General features: G+C 35.8%; 2 protein-coding genes and 2 long non-coding RNA genes across 5 annotated transcripts in view; 1 reads left to right on the top strand and 3 right to left on the bottom strand.

The window, feature by feature from the left end:
- Positions 1-331, bottom strand: part of LOC122138875 (uncharacterized protein C1orf50 homolog) — a 2,818-nt gene extending 2,487 nt beyond the window's left edge. Inside the window, exon 1 of the mRNA XM_042733752.1 lies at positions 175-331. Within this exon, the coding sequence (XP_042589686.1) occupies positions 175-223 (49 nt within the window). The 5' untranslated portion in view covers positions 224-331. The remainder of the gene's footprint in view (positions 1-174) is intronic.
- Positions 332-2,952: 2,621 nt separating this feature from the next.
- Positions 2,953-12,890, top strand: LOC122138876 (prolyl 3-hydroxylase 1-like). Of its 2 annotated transcripts, none has more exons than XM_042733754.1 (15): positions 2,953-3,551; positions 4,179-4,331; positions 4,467-4,656; positions 4,828-4,959; positions 5,987-6,126; positions 6,253-6,342; positions 6,426-6,478; positions 6,562-6,683; positions 6,764-6,921; positions 7,022-7,114; positions 7,499-7,637; positions 7,737-7,827; positions 7,911-7,986; positions 8,262-8,402; positions 11,968-12,890. In XM_042733754.1, the coding sequence occupies exons 1-15, from the start codon at positions 2,979-2,981 to the stop codon at positions 12,448-12,450; spliced, it is 2,634 nt and encodes an 877-aa protein (XP_042589688.1). In that variant the 5' UTR covers positions 2,953-2,978; the 3' UTR covers positions 12,451-12,890. The 2 variants fall into 2 exon arrangements, with proteins under 2 accessions (XP_042589688.1, XP_042589687.1); XM_042733753.1 differs by having other exon boundaries at positions 2,955-3,551; positions 7,734-7,827.
- LOC122138877 lies at positions 11,326-12,074 on the bottom strand. Its single transcript, XR_006155854.1, has 2 exons — positions 11,942-12,074; positions 11,326-11,773 (listed from the first exon to the last, which is right to left on the bottom strand). It is a non-coding gene; the product is annotated as an uncharacterized LOC122138877 (long non-coding RNA).
- Positions 12,891-15,953: 3,063 nt separating the features above from the next.
- Positions 15,954-17,849, bottom strand: LOC122138818. The gene is made up of 3 exons (XR_006155813.1): positions 17,655-17,849; positions 17,468-17,556; positions 15,954-16,026 (listed from the first exon to the last, which is right to left on the bottom strand). It is a non-coding gene; the product is annotated as an uncharacterized LOC122138818 (long non-coding RNA).
- Between the last annotated feature and the right edge of the window lie 29 nt (positions 17,850-17,878).

Consider the following 17,878-nt stretch of genomic DNA (forward strand, 5'->3'; position numbering starts at 1 on the left):
AACATCCAGCCACTACTGTTTAAAACATAACTATGGTGTGATGGAACGATTAACTTGACCAATTCAATCCGGGTGATGAAACGGGGGCTTACAGCCTGAACTAAACTAAAAAACACTCAATGATATGACTCGTTCTTATAATTAGAGGGTTTAACATTGAAAGCATGGTCTTACCCGTGGTGGTTTTGTTGGGTTGTTGTGGTAGACTGACAGTTTTATCCATTCTGTAAGTAAATATCCGCAGCGAACAGCAGCAAATTAATATGAGACTTCTCACCAGTGTCACAAAACTCTAGCACCAAACGAAGGAGGCGTTTCTGGGGTCCTACTGAGTTTCCTGCGGCGAGTAGTGAGCCGTGATAGTTGCCCGTGTAAAAATACCTATATTTTTAATCTAATAATTTCTACACATATTTAATGGGGGTGGGGGGTCAAACTATAGCACGTGTTTCTATGATAATATTTTTGAATATTACAAGGCAAATTTATATATAATAATGTATCGATAATTAAAATGCAAAGCGACCGTGCATGTTTAGCGGTAGCCTTCGCGTATGTCGTGTTATGTAGACTGCAGATGGATGTTGTAACGTGAGTTTTCTGCAGTTATGAAAGATCTAAGTTTAAAATTATAAAACGAAAAAATTGCAAGTCTGTACAAGTTTATCACTTGTTTTGCACGTTTGGACGTTTCCTTCATATTACCTGAATTATGGAAGATGTATCTCTGTTTTTATATCCTTATTTTTTATTTAAACAATTTCAACCTGAGTTGTAAGTTTTTTATTCATAACACAGAGAGAAAAAAGTGCCATGTTTAGTATAACAGTTATATATTTTTCTAACCGAAAAAAAAAAAAATACTGTGAAATTTAATTTTTAGTAAAACTTTAAAGTAACTTTGTAAAATAAGTGCCATTTTTATGTTTATGTGGGTTTAAAGAACCCCAGGTGGTCTGTGACTACAGTTAGATTTTATTTTAGAGCTGAAACAACTAATCGATTTAATCGATTAAAATCGATTATTAAAATAGTTGTCAACTAATTTAGTAATCGATTCGTTGCTAAATAATTTTTATTTGCCGTAAGCGGCTCATTTCGTGCATATTTTAAATCTGCGGTGACCAAAGTGTGGCAGTAATGAGCCACCGGAGGTTTTACTCAGCCAGTACAGTAGGAGAAGTAGCGACTAGCCAATAGCTGGCCTCGTTTTATGTCACGTGCTTCCCGCACAGCGTCTCTGCACTCTGCAGCATTCAGCGTGATGGGTGAGGCAGGCGGCAGTGGAGTAAGCTCGAGAAAGAAAAAGAAAAAAGCGGAAGATAAAACTAATCGGACGAAGTCATCCAAAATGTGGGAGCACTTTACTTTGAGCCTTCAAAAAAGAAGAGTAACCTGTAAACTGCGGCTGTTTTCTGCGGCAGGAAACATATCCTCTAAAAAGAGAGCAAGTCTAACTGTTAAGCCCTGAACATTTGGACATGATGTTGACCTTTTTGCACTGCAATGCAAAGTTTTTTCTCAAATAATGAGTGAATAGTGTTCTGCCTCATTTCCCACAGGTAGTCGAATTCCTGTCAGTTCAGGCATAAGCGGTTTTTTTGTTAACATTTTATCGCTTTATTACATTTTTGAATTTTGCACTGTTATAAGGACCACTAACGTTACATATTTAAATCCGATGAAAATCACAGTGTGCAGACTTTTATTTGTGCAGATTTTGCAGTACAATGTTGTTTGCAAATTTTTAGTCGTAAAAGCTGATAACATTGCTTTTTAACAATTAACATTTAAAGCTTTGTCGTTTACCAGTTCGTAATTCAGGTCTTGCAGCCTAATTATGACTGACTGAGAGAGGTTAATGTTTAAATGTATTTGAAATGCACTTTTTTTCTAAGTATTCACTGCCCTTTTTCACACAGCAGGTTTTTTGTGTGTCCAATTTTTTTTCTGGACAACCTTCTGATGGATTTTACTTTAAATTTTATTTTAAAATGTGAGTTCCATTCAGGTTTCATGCCAGTGGCACTTTATTAGAAGGATTGTTTACAGTTTCACAGCATAAGCTATAAAGCTGTTTCCCATGTATAAGCTGTGTGTTTACAGGAAAAAAAAATAATAAAATGCAATTTACTGCAATTTTATTCTGTTTTATTCTTATTCTTCGTGAAAATATGTTCTGAAAGATTCCTTAATAAGCTTTGTTCGGGATGTTAAACTACTTTAGGAGCCCTAAGGACTGCCATGGTGAAAACATTATTTGAAATCTCCTTGTGAAATTTGCTAGAGTATGTATGGGTCAGTGTTTTGATTGCAGAAGAGTTCGACAAAGGATAACTAACACATAATAAAACACAACTCCAGGTGTGTTTTTGATGAGGATATTACAATGCAAAATGGTTAAAATCTCTAAAAAGTCTATGTTGAATGATAAAGACCCTTTGTTAATAATTTACTTGGGGAAAAAAATGGGCAAAACTAAAATATAAGTACATAAACCGATTCATCGATTAATCGTAAAAATAATCGACCGATTAATCGATTATCAAAATAATCGTTAGTTGCAGCCCTATTTTATTTATTTGTTTATTGTGAAACTGAATTTTAAAATAACTCGATAAAATAAAGACTATTAGCCTACATTAAATTAAGCTTATCAGATCACTATCAAGAACACTGCATTTTATGCAGACTATTCATGTGAGAATATACACAAAGTGTTGATGTGTTAAACTATGCTTCGTGAGTTAATAAAAGTTAGACCAAAAAAGTGTTAGCTGAAATGTAAAAATACAAATAGACATCACTCAGCTACATGCTACTTGACTCAACATAAATGAAATGCAGTTTTATAAATGTGAGTACGCCTGTCCTCCGGATTGTGTATTTTATGAAGCCTATACATTATAGTTTAAGTTTAGAATGCGTCTCTCCAGACTAGATTTGTGACTAGACCCAGATTCACACAGTTGCCCTAAATGTCTCAGTTCTTACACAGGGCAGGCTTTCACACCGTCCTGGAGCTCCACCCTCTCCAAAGACTTTCGGAAATTCTCCAAAACCGAGTTCTACCTCACAGGCCTACAGTCTCCAAGATGTGGCTCTCCCCGTCCCTGATCTCAGTCCTCTTCACTGTCCATTTCACCCTGTGTGACACTCAAAGCAATGGGATATTTGAGCCATACGATCTGCTTTTTGATAACGCGGTGGAGGCGTATTATAAGCAGGACTGGCTGGCTGTGATCCTGAATATGGAAAGAGCTTTGCGGAATAAAGCAGCGCTGCGTAAAATCCAGACGCACTGCCGCGTATCCTGCGCGAATCACACCGCTTTCGGGGATCCTTTCCCCGGTGTGGATGTCCCGATCCCAGGAACCGGGGCCGTGGAAGATTTAGCGTTTTTCCAGAGGATTCTCAAACGGGCCGATTGTGTGAATGCATGCGAAAGCGAGAAACTGGGACCACCGACACTTCATAAAGTTAGTGAGGCGATAGAGCTGGAGTTCAAGAAAAGGACGCCTTACAATTACCTGCAAGTGGCTTACTTTAAGGTAAAAAAGAGGCTTGCAAAATGCGAGAAAAACGTGTTATAAAAACGCATTTTAAAACAAGTAAACATAAATGGGGACAAATCAGTGCATCTCTTTAGAACAAGATTTTTGTAAACAAAGAATATCTTGTTATCAAGTGCATTCTGTGCGTAAATGTGCATCAGATGCATCCGAGCAGATGTGCATTTTGTACACATGTATGTAGATGTCACTGAATGGTTAACAGTTTGAGAAGTTCTTCCACGTTTCCCCAACCCCCCCAAACTCACATCACTGTGCCACGTCTTTAGGTGGAGCCTTGCAGAGTTTTAGATGCTTCCAGAAATGCTATGAGGGGCTCTTAAATATCACAGCCTTTTATTTAAATTATATTATCAGCATAATTGGAAGTCATCATGTATTTCAACAGCACTACTTTAATGACAGCACCATTATATATTATGTAATAAATAAATAAATAAAATATATACTTAAAAAAGTCTCTTATGCTTGCCAAGGCATTTATTTGATCAAAATACAATAAAGTTTAGCTATAGGAACAGTTTTGTCTCTGAAGCATAACTTGGAAAGCATGAGTTTTTCCTAACCAATATCTGAATATTTTTGGTTCTCTTTGTTCTCTTACAGATAAACAAGCTTGACAAGGCAGTGGCAGCAGCAAATACATTTTTCATGGCGAACCCCGACCACATAGAGATGAAACAGAATTTAGAGTACTACAGGATGATGGCTGGGGTGCAAGAGACGGATTTCAAGGACCTGGAGGAGAGACTGCATATGGTACGAGCAATGTTTATTAATCTGAATATCCCTAGATAGATAGATAGATAGATAGATAGATAGATAGATAGATAGATAGATAGATAGATAGATAAAATGTTTATTGAATGCTGAAATATAATTGCTGATTTTCAGGCTGAATTTTTAGAGGGCAAGATTCATTACAGTGCAGAAGATTTTGCCCCAGCCATCGAGCACTTTGAGGCCGCTGTCGAAGAATATTTCACCGCTTATGAAGAATGCAGAGTTCTCTGCGAGGGATCGTTCAATTATGATGGTTACAACTACATGGAGTACAATGCCGATCTCTTCCAGTCTATGACAGGCATGTGGTTTTCGGATGCTTTTGATTTTGACTTAACAACAGCAGATTTCAATCTTAAATCTTGTGGTGTTTAATGTCTCATTTGAATTCTATTTTTCTTGTTACACTAAATGTTTCATAAATATCGATTTTCTGAAGTAGTCATGTCTAGTATATTTGCTTTGATCACAGATCATTACCTTCATGCTCTGAACTGCAAACAGAACTGCGCTGTGGATCTGGCATCCACCGCTGGAAGAGAGAAGCCTTTTGAAGATTTCCTCCCATCGCATTTTAACTACCTTCAGTTCTCATATTACAACAGTACGATATACTCTTCATCAGCAGAATCATATTCAGTACCAGATTTCAGGGTTGTTATATTGTTAACTAAAACCAAAACCAATATTGTTTTATGTCTGTATAGTTTTTCTGTAACACTTTAGTATAGGGACCAATTCTCACTATTAACTAGCTGCTTATTAGCATGCATTTTACTAGCATATTGGCTGTTTATTAGTACTTATAAAGCACATATTCTGCATGACCATATTCTGCGTCCCTAATTCTACCCAATACCTAAACTTAACAACTATCTTACTAACTATTAATAAGCAGCAGATTAGAAATTTATTGAGGCAAAAGTCATAGTTAAGGGTTTATTAATAGCAAGAATTGGACCTTAAAATAAAGTGTGACCAGTTTTTCTTTTTATTACAGTTTTAGCTTTATTTATAGTGTTTTAGTAGCTACATCAAGTTAAAGAAAATTAAAATGAGAAATGTTGCCTTGGAATCTAGCTTAAATAAAACAAGTTTACATTTTGTACAAATATTATTTCAGTTAACATTTATTTAATTAAAAGTAATGACAACTTTTTTAATGGTTTTAGTTTTTGTTAACTATAATATAATAACTGGTTTCAGTATCTAAAATAATTATGTAATCATATACCATTTTAGAAAAAAAAAAAAGCTTAAACTTTTTATTAGAAATTTTTTTAATTAGAAATCTTGACTTTGCAACTAACTAAAATAAGCCGAAGTACTACAAGTAAAGATTTATTAACACTGAAAAATATTTAAAAAAGTATAAAAAGATCATTCAAAATATGAATAAATACACTAGTAGTATATAAATAATTTTAAAATAACACTGCAAGATTTAGCATTAAGCCTTAATGTATTGTATTCGAGTATAAATACCCTTACTGATAGTTTGCATAACAGTTTCATACATTTGAGTGTTGCTAATAAAGTTAGGTTTTTGTGCATTGGAGATTGTTTTAAATGCATCATGTATTATTAACATCTGAGTTCATTTTTAAAACTTTAATCTATTTTTCTCCCAGGTGAGAAATACGAGCAGGCCATTGAGTGTGCTAAAACATACCTGCTCTTCCACCCTGAGGATGCAGTCATGGCTCAGAACCTAGCATACTACTCCGCTGTTCTGGGAGAAGACAAAGCCACCAACATCACAGCCAGAGAGGTGCCGTCTGCACATGCCACTGATGCACAAGCATGCTTTTGATCTTCAGCACATAGATTTGTAATATCAGTTATTAACAACTTCAGATTCATTTTAATCAAAAAAAAATTTTTTGTCTTGTTGCAGGTTGTTAAGCAGCACATTAAGAGGTCTTTGCTGGAAAAAGAGCTTCTTTACTTTGGCTATGAGATGTTTGGTAAAACTTTTGTTGATCCAGTAAGTGTGCGTCCAGTGCTGTGCTTCTCATAATTGTGATCAATTACAATTTATAATAAAATCTTTATCTCATTCTGTTGTAGGACACATGGACCCCTGAGGACATCATGCCCAAGAAACTAAGAGACAAACAAAAGTAAGTATACCTTTGTTGTTTCATCTGATATTTTAACATGGAAGTTCAACTGACCTGACATTGGTTTTCTCTTGTGCACGCAGAACGGACAAAGAAACAGCCGCGAGGATTACAGAGGAGATCAGTAACCTGATGAAGGAGATCGAGACGCTTGTGGAAGAAAAGAGTAAAGAATCATCAGACCTGGCCATGTTTGTGAAAGACGGTAAGATTTAAATTAGAATTCAACATATGTGTAGGGATAGACAAGTCACATGACTGGGTCATCCAATTGGTGTTTTTCAGATATAAATCCAGCCTCTACTCCAGAAAATGCCAACAAACGTCCGTTTGATGAAATCGCGATAACCTTGACACCGTCAGCCCTGAATGGTTCACAGAGGGTTGTCCTAGATGGCGTAACCACATCCGATGAGTGTCAGGAACTTCAGCGCCTCTCCAGTGTATGTTTCTCATTTCATTCTATTTCCCAAAAGAGTGAACAAAAATTTGTTTTCTGCAGTCAACTAAAGATTACTCTCTTTTATTACTTGAATCTCGCAGGCAGCAGCTATTCAAGGTGGTTTTAAAGCAACTCTCTCTCCTCATTCAGTGAGTGAGATGTTTCAGGATATTACGGTTCTCAAAGCCCTGCAGGTGAGACCTACTTTACTAAATGGTTTTTAACATCCTCTTGAATTCAATGAATTCATGAAACTGATATGTGTACCATGTTCTAACTAGTTAAAGCAACATGCAACACTTTGTCAGTCGTTTAGTTTGTTTTTGTTGGGCTTGGTAGCTACACTACTATTCATATTCCTTTTATGCTCTCCAAAGGCTGAATTTATTTGATCAAAAATACAGTAAAAGCTGTAATGTTAAATATATTTACATTTTAAAATAGCTGCTTTCTATTTTACTATTTTATGCTTGAGGTATTAGGCTGATTTAGATTTGTGATACTCTTTGTTTTTTGACTTTCTTACTGGTACATTGTATAATCCATCAGTTTTCTATTTTTTCTCATATCTTGTCCAGGAAGGTCTGGTTCCCTTGATGAGTGCACGATTGTTTTCTGACCTCAGTGAGAAGATTCGTAAGGTTCTGGAATCCTACTTTGTTCTGGAATCACCCCTATATTTGTCCAGCTCAAACCTGGTCTGCCGATCTGCCATCGGTAAACAGACTTTTTTAGAGAAATCTGTATTATTTTTGCATCTTGAACACAGACCTATTTAGTTCTCAAGCAAGCATGTGTTGGTTTCTTTCATAGCAGAGAAACAGGAAGAGCGCACAGACTGTCTGCTTATCTCAGAGCTCAACACCTGTATCAAAGAGCTGTCAGCATACAGTGATCAAGGCTACAGGTTTGCTGCTTGAGGAACCAGTGAAGCATTATGGTTATTTAGTTTATAGTGTTTTCACTAATGCATTCTGTTTTGCTTTGTAGTGCCGTTTTGTACCTCAATGATGACTTTGAAGGGGGAGATTTTATCTTCACTGCGTCAGATGCCAAAAGTATCTCTGTAAGATTTCTAAATGTTTCATATTACTTTTGCTCAAACTAGGGAACTGTGTAGAGGAGAAACTAAGTAAAATCAGTGACGCTATTTACATGACTTGAAATCTTTATAGTGTAAATTAAGCGTTATTATGAGTATACTGTAGCTTGAAAAACTAGTTTCAAAGTAGCTTCATTTTAGACTTGGTCTGTGTCCTTGTGGCAGCATGTTCTACTAATTGTGTTGTTGTGGCATGAATGTTCTAAAACGGATATCATTTCACTCTACTGTCTCTTCAGGCAGTGGTGAAGCCTCAGTGTGGTAGAGTCGTGGGATTCAGAGCTGGACCGGAGAACCTTCATGGAGTGACCGCAGTAACCAAAGGCCAGAGGTGCGCTGTAGTGCTTCGGTTCTCTCTGGATCCTCATCACAATGAGAAGGCAAGTGTAAGGTCCACGCAATAGGCCCAAGGAAGGTATTCAATGGTGGCTGACGGTTTCTAGAGTGTTTGGTTTTTTTAGCACGCAGAGTTATTTAATTTAAGTTGAACTATAATCTGACTCCATTTTATTACGACCTCGAATTTAGGTTGAAATACCAATCGGTTGTTTGTTCATCTCTAATTATTATTATTATTCAGGCATTTGATTATTCTATTTCACTCTTTAATAGTATTGAATCTCATTCATCTTATTCCTGTAACACTTTCGAGTGTCGTACCGGCCGGTGTACGGATCTCATATTCACAAACTCGTCAGTCTTGGTCATTAGACAGAGGCGAATGACTAATACTCTGGACGGCTCGTGCAATACTTTACGATACTTCTACAATAGCTCATTCTAGAATACTTTTATTAGTCCCCATAGATCTGCAAACACTTAATTAAGGTAAGACTATATCTAACCAGAGGTCATGACCATTACTATAGAACCAAGCTGACCAACTAAACTTCTTCTAAGTAACTTTATATAATCATACCGTGATTTCTCATGTACACTTAGTTAGAATACTACTATAATAACCAGAGGTTGAGGCTGACCAGAATTTAGGTTGGTCACCAACACAATGTTGCTTTTAAATGGAAAAACCCAATAGCCTCTACAGTCTAAGTATACATAACTAATGCCAATGTGTTAGCCAGAGCTCCAAAACATCATTTCAGTCTGTTGCTAACCTGAGCACAGATTTGCGGTGTTAAAGACTTAACAATTTACTATAGTAAATAATCTCAGAGTAAGTCATAATAAATTCAAATGTAGCAATTTATTATCAGTCAGGCAAATATGTCTCGTACATAGCCAGTTTCAAAGATATCAAATCAATACAACATATACAATTCTCAAAGATGAATCTAAGAGTAAGATGCATACCTGACTTTAGAAAGATACATAACATACAGAGTGTGTGGACACTCTACGCTTTGGGCTTCTGACTACAGAATCACCCTGATCCTCTTGCAAGATTTCCTTAAGTACTCTGACCAAGATTAACATCCCCCGAAATGGAGAAAGGGACTAACAATTAGAATTTGCATTGATCAAGTAGAGTTTATCACCTTTTGAGACAGAAGGTAATTTGCATGAAAGACACTGGGAGTAGTCTGTTTTCAGTATGTTCTAATCTCAATGGCTGTCTGTCCTATTGTTAAGAGAATGAGACCTTTTACCAAACACACAAAGACCTTTCAAGTGACATCAAAACATGAACAGTTGCATTGTTATAAACTCTGATTAAGAATAGTGGTTTCGTTCATCTCTGTAGTGTAATCATTCATAAGTCGTGAAATTTTTCTCTCTCTCAGTTGGGTGTGTTGTCTTGAATGAGGATGTGACGCTTGTTAAACAGTGTTCAGACGCTGATTCTCGCAAGAGTTTTTTTGTCTTTTCAGACTGTGGCCTTCCTCTAGTCCAGGCAAATGGCATCAGCTTTACAGTTTATCAAGGTGTCTGAGTGTATCTCAGATGGTCATCGAATCTGAGGTTTTTGACCAAAGTGTCTGAGATTCTGTAAATCTTACACAAGTATGACTTTCAGTGCTGTTCTGTGAATGGTAAAATAAAGCGATAAAATAAGAATTACTGTAGATTTGAACTGGAAAACTAAAACATTTTTGGGGTGTGTTGCAGTGTTGTTATTGTTAACTCAAACTATTAATTGAAATAAAGCTGAAAAGAAATTAAATATAAATATTGAATAAAACAAACTTACACTTTAAGTCTTAAAGGAAAATTAGAAATGTGGTCTTTCCAACTAACTGAAATAGAATAAGTTGAAGTACAAATATATTAAAACTAAATTAATAATACAAGCTAAATAGTAATATGAAAAACTAATAAAAATGATAAAAAGCTCATAACAAATGACTAAATCTCAAAACTAAAATGAATTCCAAATATACATTTTTTTTTTTATTAGATTAGATTAGATTCAACTTTATTGTCATTGTGCAATATACAAGTACAGAGCCAATGAAATCCAGTTAGCATCTAACCAGAAGTGTAAATCACAAAATGTACATAAATATAATGTAATATACAGAAATGTATGTATACACATTAAGATGTTTATGGAGTGCAAAGTTTGAGGTACCGAAGCAGAGACCAGGGGCCTGTTTCATAAAACAAGTTTACCAAATAAGCCAAGTTTATTTCAGTTAGTCTGATGTATTGTCAGTTGGTTTCGTTTAAAATAATCAGACTAACTGAAACAAGCCTAACTTATTTGGTAAACTTTTTTATGAAACAGGTCCCAGCTGTACAAGTAGTTGTAAATACAAGGTGCAAATGAAGAGGTATAAACACAGTAGACGCATTATACAGAATAAGTATAGAAATATTTATATATGACCACATATGTATGGTATACAACGCAAATGGCATTATGAGGTAGAAATGCAAAGAAATGTGCAAAATCAGGAAGCATAATAATTAGTGCTGTCAAACGATTAATCGCATCCAAAATAAAAGTTTTGTTTACAATTTGTTTTTGTTTAATCGCGTATTGCGATTGATCGTTTGACAGCACTAATATATACATGTAAATATTTTCAAAATATATACTGTATGTGTGTGTATTTATTTATACATAATAAACACAGCACACACATATATATTATGTAAACAAAAACTTTTATTTTGGATGTGATTAATTGTTTGACAGCACTAATAATATTTTAAACATTGGGCAGATTTCACCACCCGCTGGAGGGCTTTCTGATCTGAGACAGTGCAGTTGCTGTACCACACTGTGATGCAGTTTTTTAGGATGCTTTCAATAGTGCAGGGGTAAAAGTTCAATGTGAGCAGACAGGTGAGCTTTTCTTATAGTCCTAAGTAAATAAAGGTACTGTTATGCCTTTTTGATGAGAGTGGAGGTGTCCAGGAATAATCTTCAGAGATATGGACACCAAGGAACTTAAAGCTAGTCACATGTTCCACTTTGGCTCCATCAATGTAGATGAAAAGGTGTGTCATCTTTCCTAGACTGCCGGTGGTCCATAATCAACTCTGTGGTCTTCTGTGTGTTGAGTGCCAGATTGTTGTTGGCACACCACCCTACAGGGGCTAAAACTCTTCCCTGTAGGCCATCTCGTCATCACCACTTATAAGGCCTATCACCGTGGTGTCATCTGCAAACTTGATTATAGAGTTAGAGCCATGTACAGGTGCAGTCATAGATGAAGAGGGAGTACAGGATTGGGCTTAGCATATAGCCCTGTGGAACACCAGTGTTTAAAATGAGTTTGGACTGTTAGAGAGAAAGTCCAAGGTCCAGTTGGAGAGGGAGGGGCTGATGTCAAAATCAGTGAGCCTGGAGATCCATTTGGAATGGATAACAATATTAAAGGCAGAACTGAAATCAATGAATAGCATTCTGATATATGTTTTGCTTTCCAACACATTAACATATAAATACTAAAATAACACAGGCCTGTTTTATCTTAAAACTTAATTGTGTATAGTTCCCTCTTTGTCTAACCTTATTGTATTGTGTTGTGTCCACAGGAGCGTTTAGAAGTTGAAGAACTTCTGAAAAAGCTTTCCAGCCCAGTTGAAGCTGATGTCCAGAAAACAGAAATGGACAGTAACATGAAACCCTCTGAACATGAAAGAACATTTTCTGCTAAAACAACAGAAAAAGAAACAGTAAAGACAAGCACATCTACAGAACAACCCAGCAAAGCTACTGAGGATAACAAAACTGACAGCAAAGTGGTGAAGAAAAGTGAAAAACCAAAGGCCAAAGCATCTAAAAAGAAAACAAAAACCCAAACAAAAGATAAAGCAGTCAAAACAAAAAGCAAAGTGTCAGACAAAACAAAAACCACTACAGCAGAGAAAAAGAAATCAAAAACAGCTAATAAGACAAAACCTGTAACGTCAGATGAAAAGAAGAAAACAGGAGAAGCAACTGTTCAAAATACTGCAAAGCCAAAGAGCACAGAACCTAAAGACTCTACAGATGAAAACCATAAGGATGAGTTATGAGCCTCATGCAGAAAAGGTTCTGTTTTATTCTGAGTTTTTCTTTTGTTTTGGTTTTTAAATCATTGATAGAGGAGTACTGATGGGTTTGTGTTTTTGTACATTTTTTTAAAGACTCATGAAGGAACCATGGGAGTGCACACTTGAAAATCAAGTTGACTTGTATTTTCTGTTTAACCTGAATTATAATTAAAAGTTTCTTGTCTCAGGAACCGAAATACAGCAGTAACATTTCATACCCCTTGAAAGACTATGGCAGCTTTCAGAGATTACATTTGCCACTTTGCATTCCCACAGTAGTTACTGAATAAAAGTGACATCTTTTTAAATTATAAGATATTGTGGGATGCCATGGTGTTCAAAAGGTTCCAGATATTGCTCTTGTCCCCTCTTAAATGTAATTAGTTTTTTCCCCACCCATTTCTTCATCTGCCAGGCAAAAACTAAAAACACTCCTGTTGTCAGCAAACCACATTGATGTGTCATCAATTCATGCCCCCCCCCCCCAAAAAAAACCCACCAACAATTGTTGGCTTACTCATCCATAAATTGTTTTCTACAAAGAATATTAAAGTGATTTATCAAACTCAAGTTAGTTCATCAATATGCACTACCACAACACTGCACGAGGTGGCAGCATTGAGCTGAGTGTACGTTTCATGAGCTTTCTGAAATGACTCTCCAAGTAGCCTACTTTGTTTACAGCAACACAAGCTGTAGTTGTTTGAGGCATTCTTATATAAAATAGTCATTCTGAAATGGCACAATGGCATTTTTTCCTCTATTTTAAGTATTTTGTTTATTCTTCTTCATGTCTGGTCCACCCAGTGCAATTTTCTGAAAAACTGCATTGCCAATTATATTCAAGGCAATCTTTAGGAAACCTACAATTACTCCTTAAAGAGTCTTCCCTTCCTTCTGCTTGACAAAGTCATTTACTGCTGCAAACAGATTATTCTGAGTCATTTTATTCATTGTCTGGGAGAAAAAATCTTGGAAGGGCATCAGAGTCACTGCAGTAATCATGCTGTGGATTTTTCTCTTATTCAAACATAATCAGGCTAGCTAACTTATCATTTATCATTTATCATTAAATAAGTCATAAAGGCAACTTTTTGTATCTAACAAAGTCTTTAAAATTAAAACATTACTACTGTAATGTTATATTGACTCCTGCTGCATGAGATTTGACAAAAAAAACCCACCAAGATCACTTTAAATAGCTAGCGAATAGCGATATTAGCGATACATTATTGAATAAAATAATGAACAACTAGGAGTCCATCGTCAAAGTCTGGTAGTTTTGAGATTATCCATGAAGTACTTTTCAAAGCAGACAAAATTACCTTTTAGCGTTTAGATTTTAGCATTTCAAATTGCCAACCTTTCTCTTAGGGATAAACATTCAAAATATTGTTGAGCTTGACTCATTTCCGAATTTTTGCCTAGAAAAATGCTTTCTAGAAGGAGGACGTCACTTATGTGAATTAGCCTATTCATTTCTATTAGCAATAATATGCGCCTAAACTTTCTAGGATATTTTGCACTTGTTTTTTTTTTGCACATATAGCAATGGCTGTTTTGCATACTTAGCATTTCCATGCTAACCAGTAAATAATATCCACATTTTGTGGAAAGGAATTGTCTAGCAAACCAAACCCCATTGTTTTGGTGGTTTACTCATAATCTCTTGAGGAAATTATAAGATTTTACACCATGTTCTCCGTGTTATTTGTTGACATCTTATCATTTGCATCTAAAGTGTTTATATAATGCACAGTGTTTTACAGCATAAGAACAACTGTTTCAATTCATTCTGATGTATTTTGCTCTTACTTATTAGGCCACAGCTTGCAAAGAGGCATTGAATAGTCCACCTGGAGCGTGTTGAATAGTAGAGGTGAACGTGAAAGGTGACCTGTGGCAGCTGCAATGAGTCCCTTCATGTCTCTTTACCTCCCCTTGTTAGCGGCACAAACAGTTTCTCTTGTGTACCTCCCACTGCTGAGGAGTGGGCAGAACCAGCCATGAGCAGAATGCCAGGGACTGATGGGGACAATGACTCTTATAGTCAAAATGTTGCTTGTTACACTGGGTGGAAAGAATATTTAAGCACAGTATCAATTACTCCTTTAGTTTTTATATTCTAACATTAACCAAGGGTGTTCTAGAAAGAAATAATCAACAAAAACATGGTTTAATTTCCTCTTAGATGTCAGTAAAATCAGTGTTTACTGTAAAACATGAAATACTTGTTTCAGCTTAAAAATGTAAGTGTTCGGGTTGCACTTTAAATTGTTCAGTTACCTTTAGTTTAATTAGCTATTTAAGTTATCTCACATTCTAAGTTGTTATAACTAATTGCAGCAGCATTTTTTTACAGTGTGATTTTGAAATTTGTGAGTAAAAATAGTTTCAACACCTTTTTTCCCCCAGTGTAATGATATTAGTGTCAGTGTAATTATTTTCTTTGGAAGAAAGTGTGTATTTCAGTATTTATGTGTGCTAAAAAGGAAGTAATTGGAACTTGATTACCTGGATTCTCTGGTCTGAGCTGGTTTGGGTTGCTGACCAGCTAGACTTCAAGCCATTAGGGAACTTGGTCAAGGTTTCTGCTGGAAAACAGGGCATTGCAGCTGAAGGTGGTTTCGAACAATATCTGTATGATTTTGAGATCCATCTTTTCACACTGAGGACCACTGAGGGACTACAAAAGGTTCAAATGCTCACTGATGCTCCATGAAACATGATGCATTAAGAGCCGGGGGTGAAAACTTTGAAGTTTGAAGATCAGGGTAAATTAATTTGTCTTTTGGGAAACATGCATGTATCTTTTATAGCTTCTGAAGGGCAGTACTAAATGATGTATATATATATATAAATATATATATATATATATATATATATATATATATATAATATATATATAGGCAAAATAAGAAAAATGTACACCTTACACCTGCAGGCTCTTAATGCATTGTTTTTCCTTCTGGAGCACCAGTGAGCATTTGAAGAAACTATTGTAAAAGTTGTTTATGAGTTGTGTATGAATCTCAAAATCATACAGTCATTTGTTGGAAAGAGTTCTAATATGCAAAAAATGCTGGAAAACAAAAGAATCTGTGTGACCTGAAGAGTTTTTCTGAGGAAATATGTAAATAGGTTTATTCTGTTGCAGCCTATGTGTCTTTAATTTTTATCATTATGTGTCTTGCTGTTGTATATGTGCCACTGGGAAGTGGATGCAATGTATGCACACAAAATATACACTATTTATTATGCTTTAAGGAGAAAGAAACTAAAAAGCAAAATACCATTCAGATCACCATTGTTAGTGTTTCTTCGAGGGTGTCTTGATGGTAGGTTTGTTGTCAGCGACTAAAGACACCAGAGGAAGTCCTGAAAGTGGCAAAAAACCATTAGCAATGACCACAAACTTCAGACTTCATGCATACATATTATGAAACATATCTGATTTTACATACTTTATGAGTTTTACAGTGTGTGTGATTGCTGGCGTTTGGATAGTTGGTGCAGTACTTTACTGTTTCCACTTGTATCCATTGTCTTTTGTTTGAGCTGATGAGATGTAAAACAAATGCAAAATAATTCAGACTTCCATGTTAATGGCTTTGGAAGCACTTTCTGTAGTGTTGCATGTTTTCTTTTGTCATCTGGACACCCAACACGTGTCCATCTGGAACCCCCTTACATGAGGACACTTGACTTGTGTGCATAAGGACCCGGGGTTAATTAGCATTGCTGCTGGTCGTTCAAACTGTGACGCACATCACTTTCCACTGAAATGCATGATTATTTATGTAGATATGTTCATGAAGAAAACTATTACATGAAGTTTGTTTGCATTCTGACAGGTTTGATGGCTACCCGAGCGCATTTACAGTCCTTTTATCGGGCGTGTGTCTCAGCTGGATGCCGTCTTTGTGTGGGGCTGTCCGCCGTGTCATACAGAATCTGGGAGACACAGACCACATTGTCTGCTTCAGGGATTGTGGTGTATGTGGCTGGCTATTGTTCGGGCAGAAAAGAAAAGCAAAGCCTTAACACTGTGACTGGTATACAATACAGTATTACATATATATATATATATATATATATATATGCCTTTTCACTCGGAAGTAATCTATGGTCCGTACCAAGTGGTGTGATACATGCTCTGTTGTGTTCAAACAAGATCTTTTGTCTTACTCTATTATCAGACGTTTATGATGGCAATCGCCCCCGTGCCTTACGGTACACAGAGGGGCAAATCCACAAAACAACCTGTTTCTTATTCACTAACAGGGATGTGTGGGGACTGAATATTTAAAGCATCAACTAGTCGTTGGGTTGCCTGAACAATCTGGGCTGCATTTCCCAAAAGCATTGTAAGCCTAAGCTGATCACAGCTCCATTGGTGACAATAGCTTTTAGAAAGGTTAATACTTGTTTATATTTATTAAATAATTTATTTATTTCAGCTAGTTGCCAAGGCTTCTCGATTTCATTTGGTTTAAATTTATTTACCAAAATAACTAAACCTGAAATAAAAATGTTTAAAATATTTAGACATATTAATAATAAATAAATTGACAAAACACAACAAATTTACTAAAACTTTAAATAAATTTAAAATGAAAACAGACAATATAAAAAAATGAAACTACATTAAAAAAATAGTATATCTATGACACCAAGTGCTAAATTAGCAGAAATGGCATTAAATTATATATATATATAGATGATATATATATATATATATATTTTTTTTTTTTTTTTTTTTTTTTTTTTTTTTTTTTACGTATTTTTTTTTTTTTTTTTTTTTTTTTTTTACGTAACTTGATGTGACAACATTTTTGCATCCTTTTGCCTTATGCACAATATGAATTAGGTGCAAAGAGCACATGCAAATAAACAAATAAACATATTTGATTTCAACGGGCAATAATTTCAGATTCAGTAAAATCACAAGGACCTCCTGTCAATAAAAAAGGTTATTAGTTCAATGCTGGCATCTTACATTTTTACAGTAAGGTGAGATATAGGGCACTGCTGTAAATGTCAGAACTAGGTCTCGTGATACGGTAATCTGCTGAGAACTGCTCCTTCCTGTAAAGACAGGAGTAAAAGTGAAAGAAACACAACCAATTCCGAGAAGTCAATGATGTGCCCTTTGAAAGAAGTGTCAGTTGAGGCTAAATATTCACCGTTCTTCTTGTTTTCTCTCACTGAAGAAACGTTAGATGAAAGTGAGGAGGTTGAAAGTATCCATTAGTGGTTTCCACAGAGATAGCCTCAGCACGTCTCTCCCAGGGCAGGATTTAGCTGGACGCAGCAGGACGTGTCCTGACGAAATTAATTCCAACTCTACGGCTTGAAAAGGTGGCTGAAAAACAGCAGGCTAACAGGACCCTGACATGGAATCAGCCAA

The sequence above is a fragment of the Cyprinus carpio genome, chromosome B11 (assembly GCF_018340385.1).
Source record: "Cyprinus carpio isolate SPL01 chromosome B11, ASM1834038v1, whole genome shotgun sequence".
NCBI classification, from domain to species: domain Eukaryota; kingdom Metazoa; phylum Chordata; class Actinopteri; order Cypriniformes; family Cyprinidae; genus Cyprinus; species Cyprinus carpio.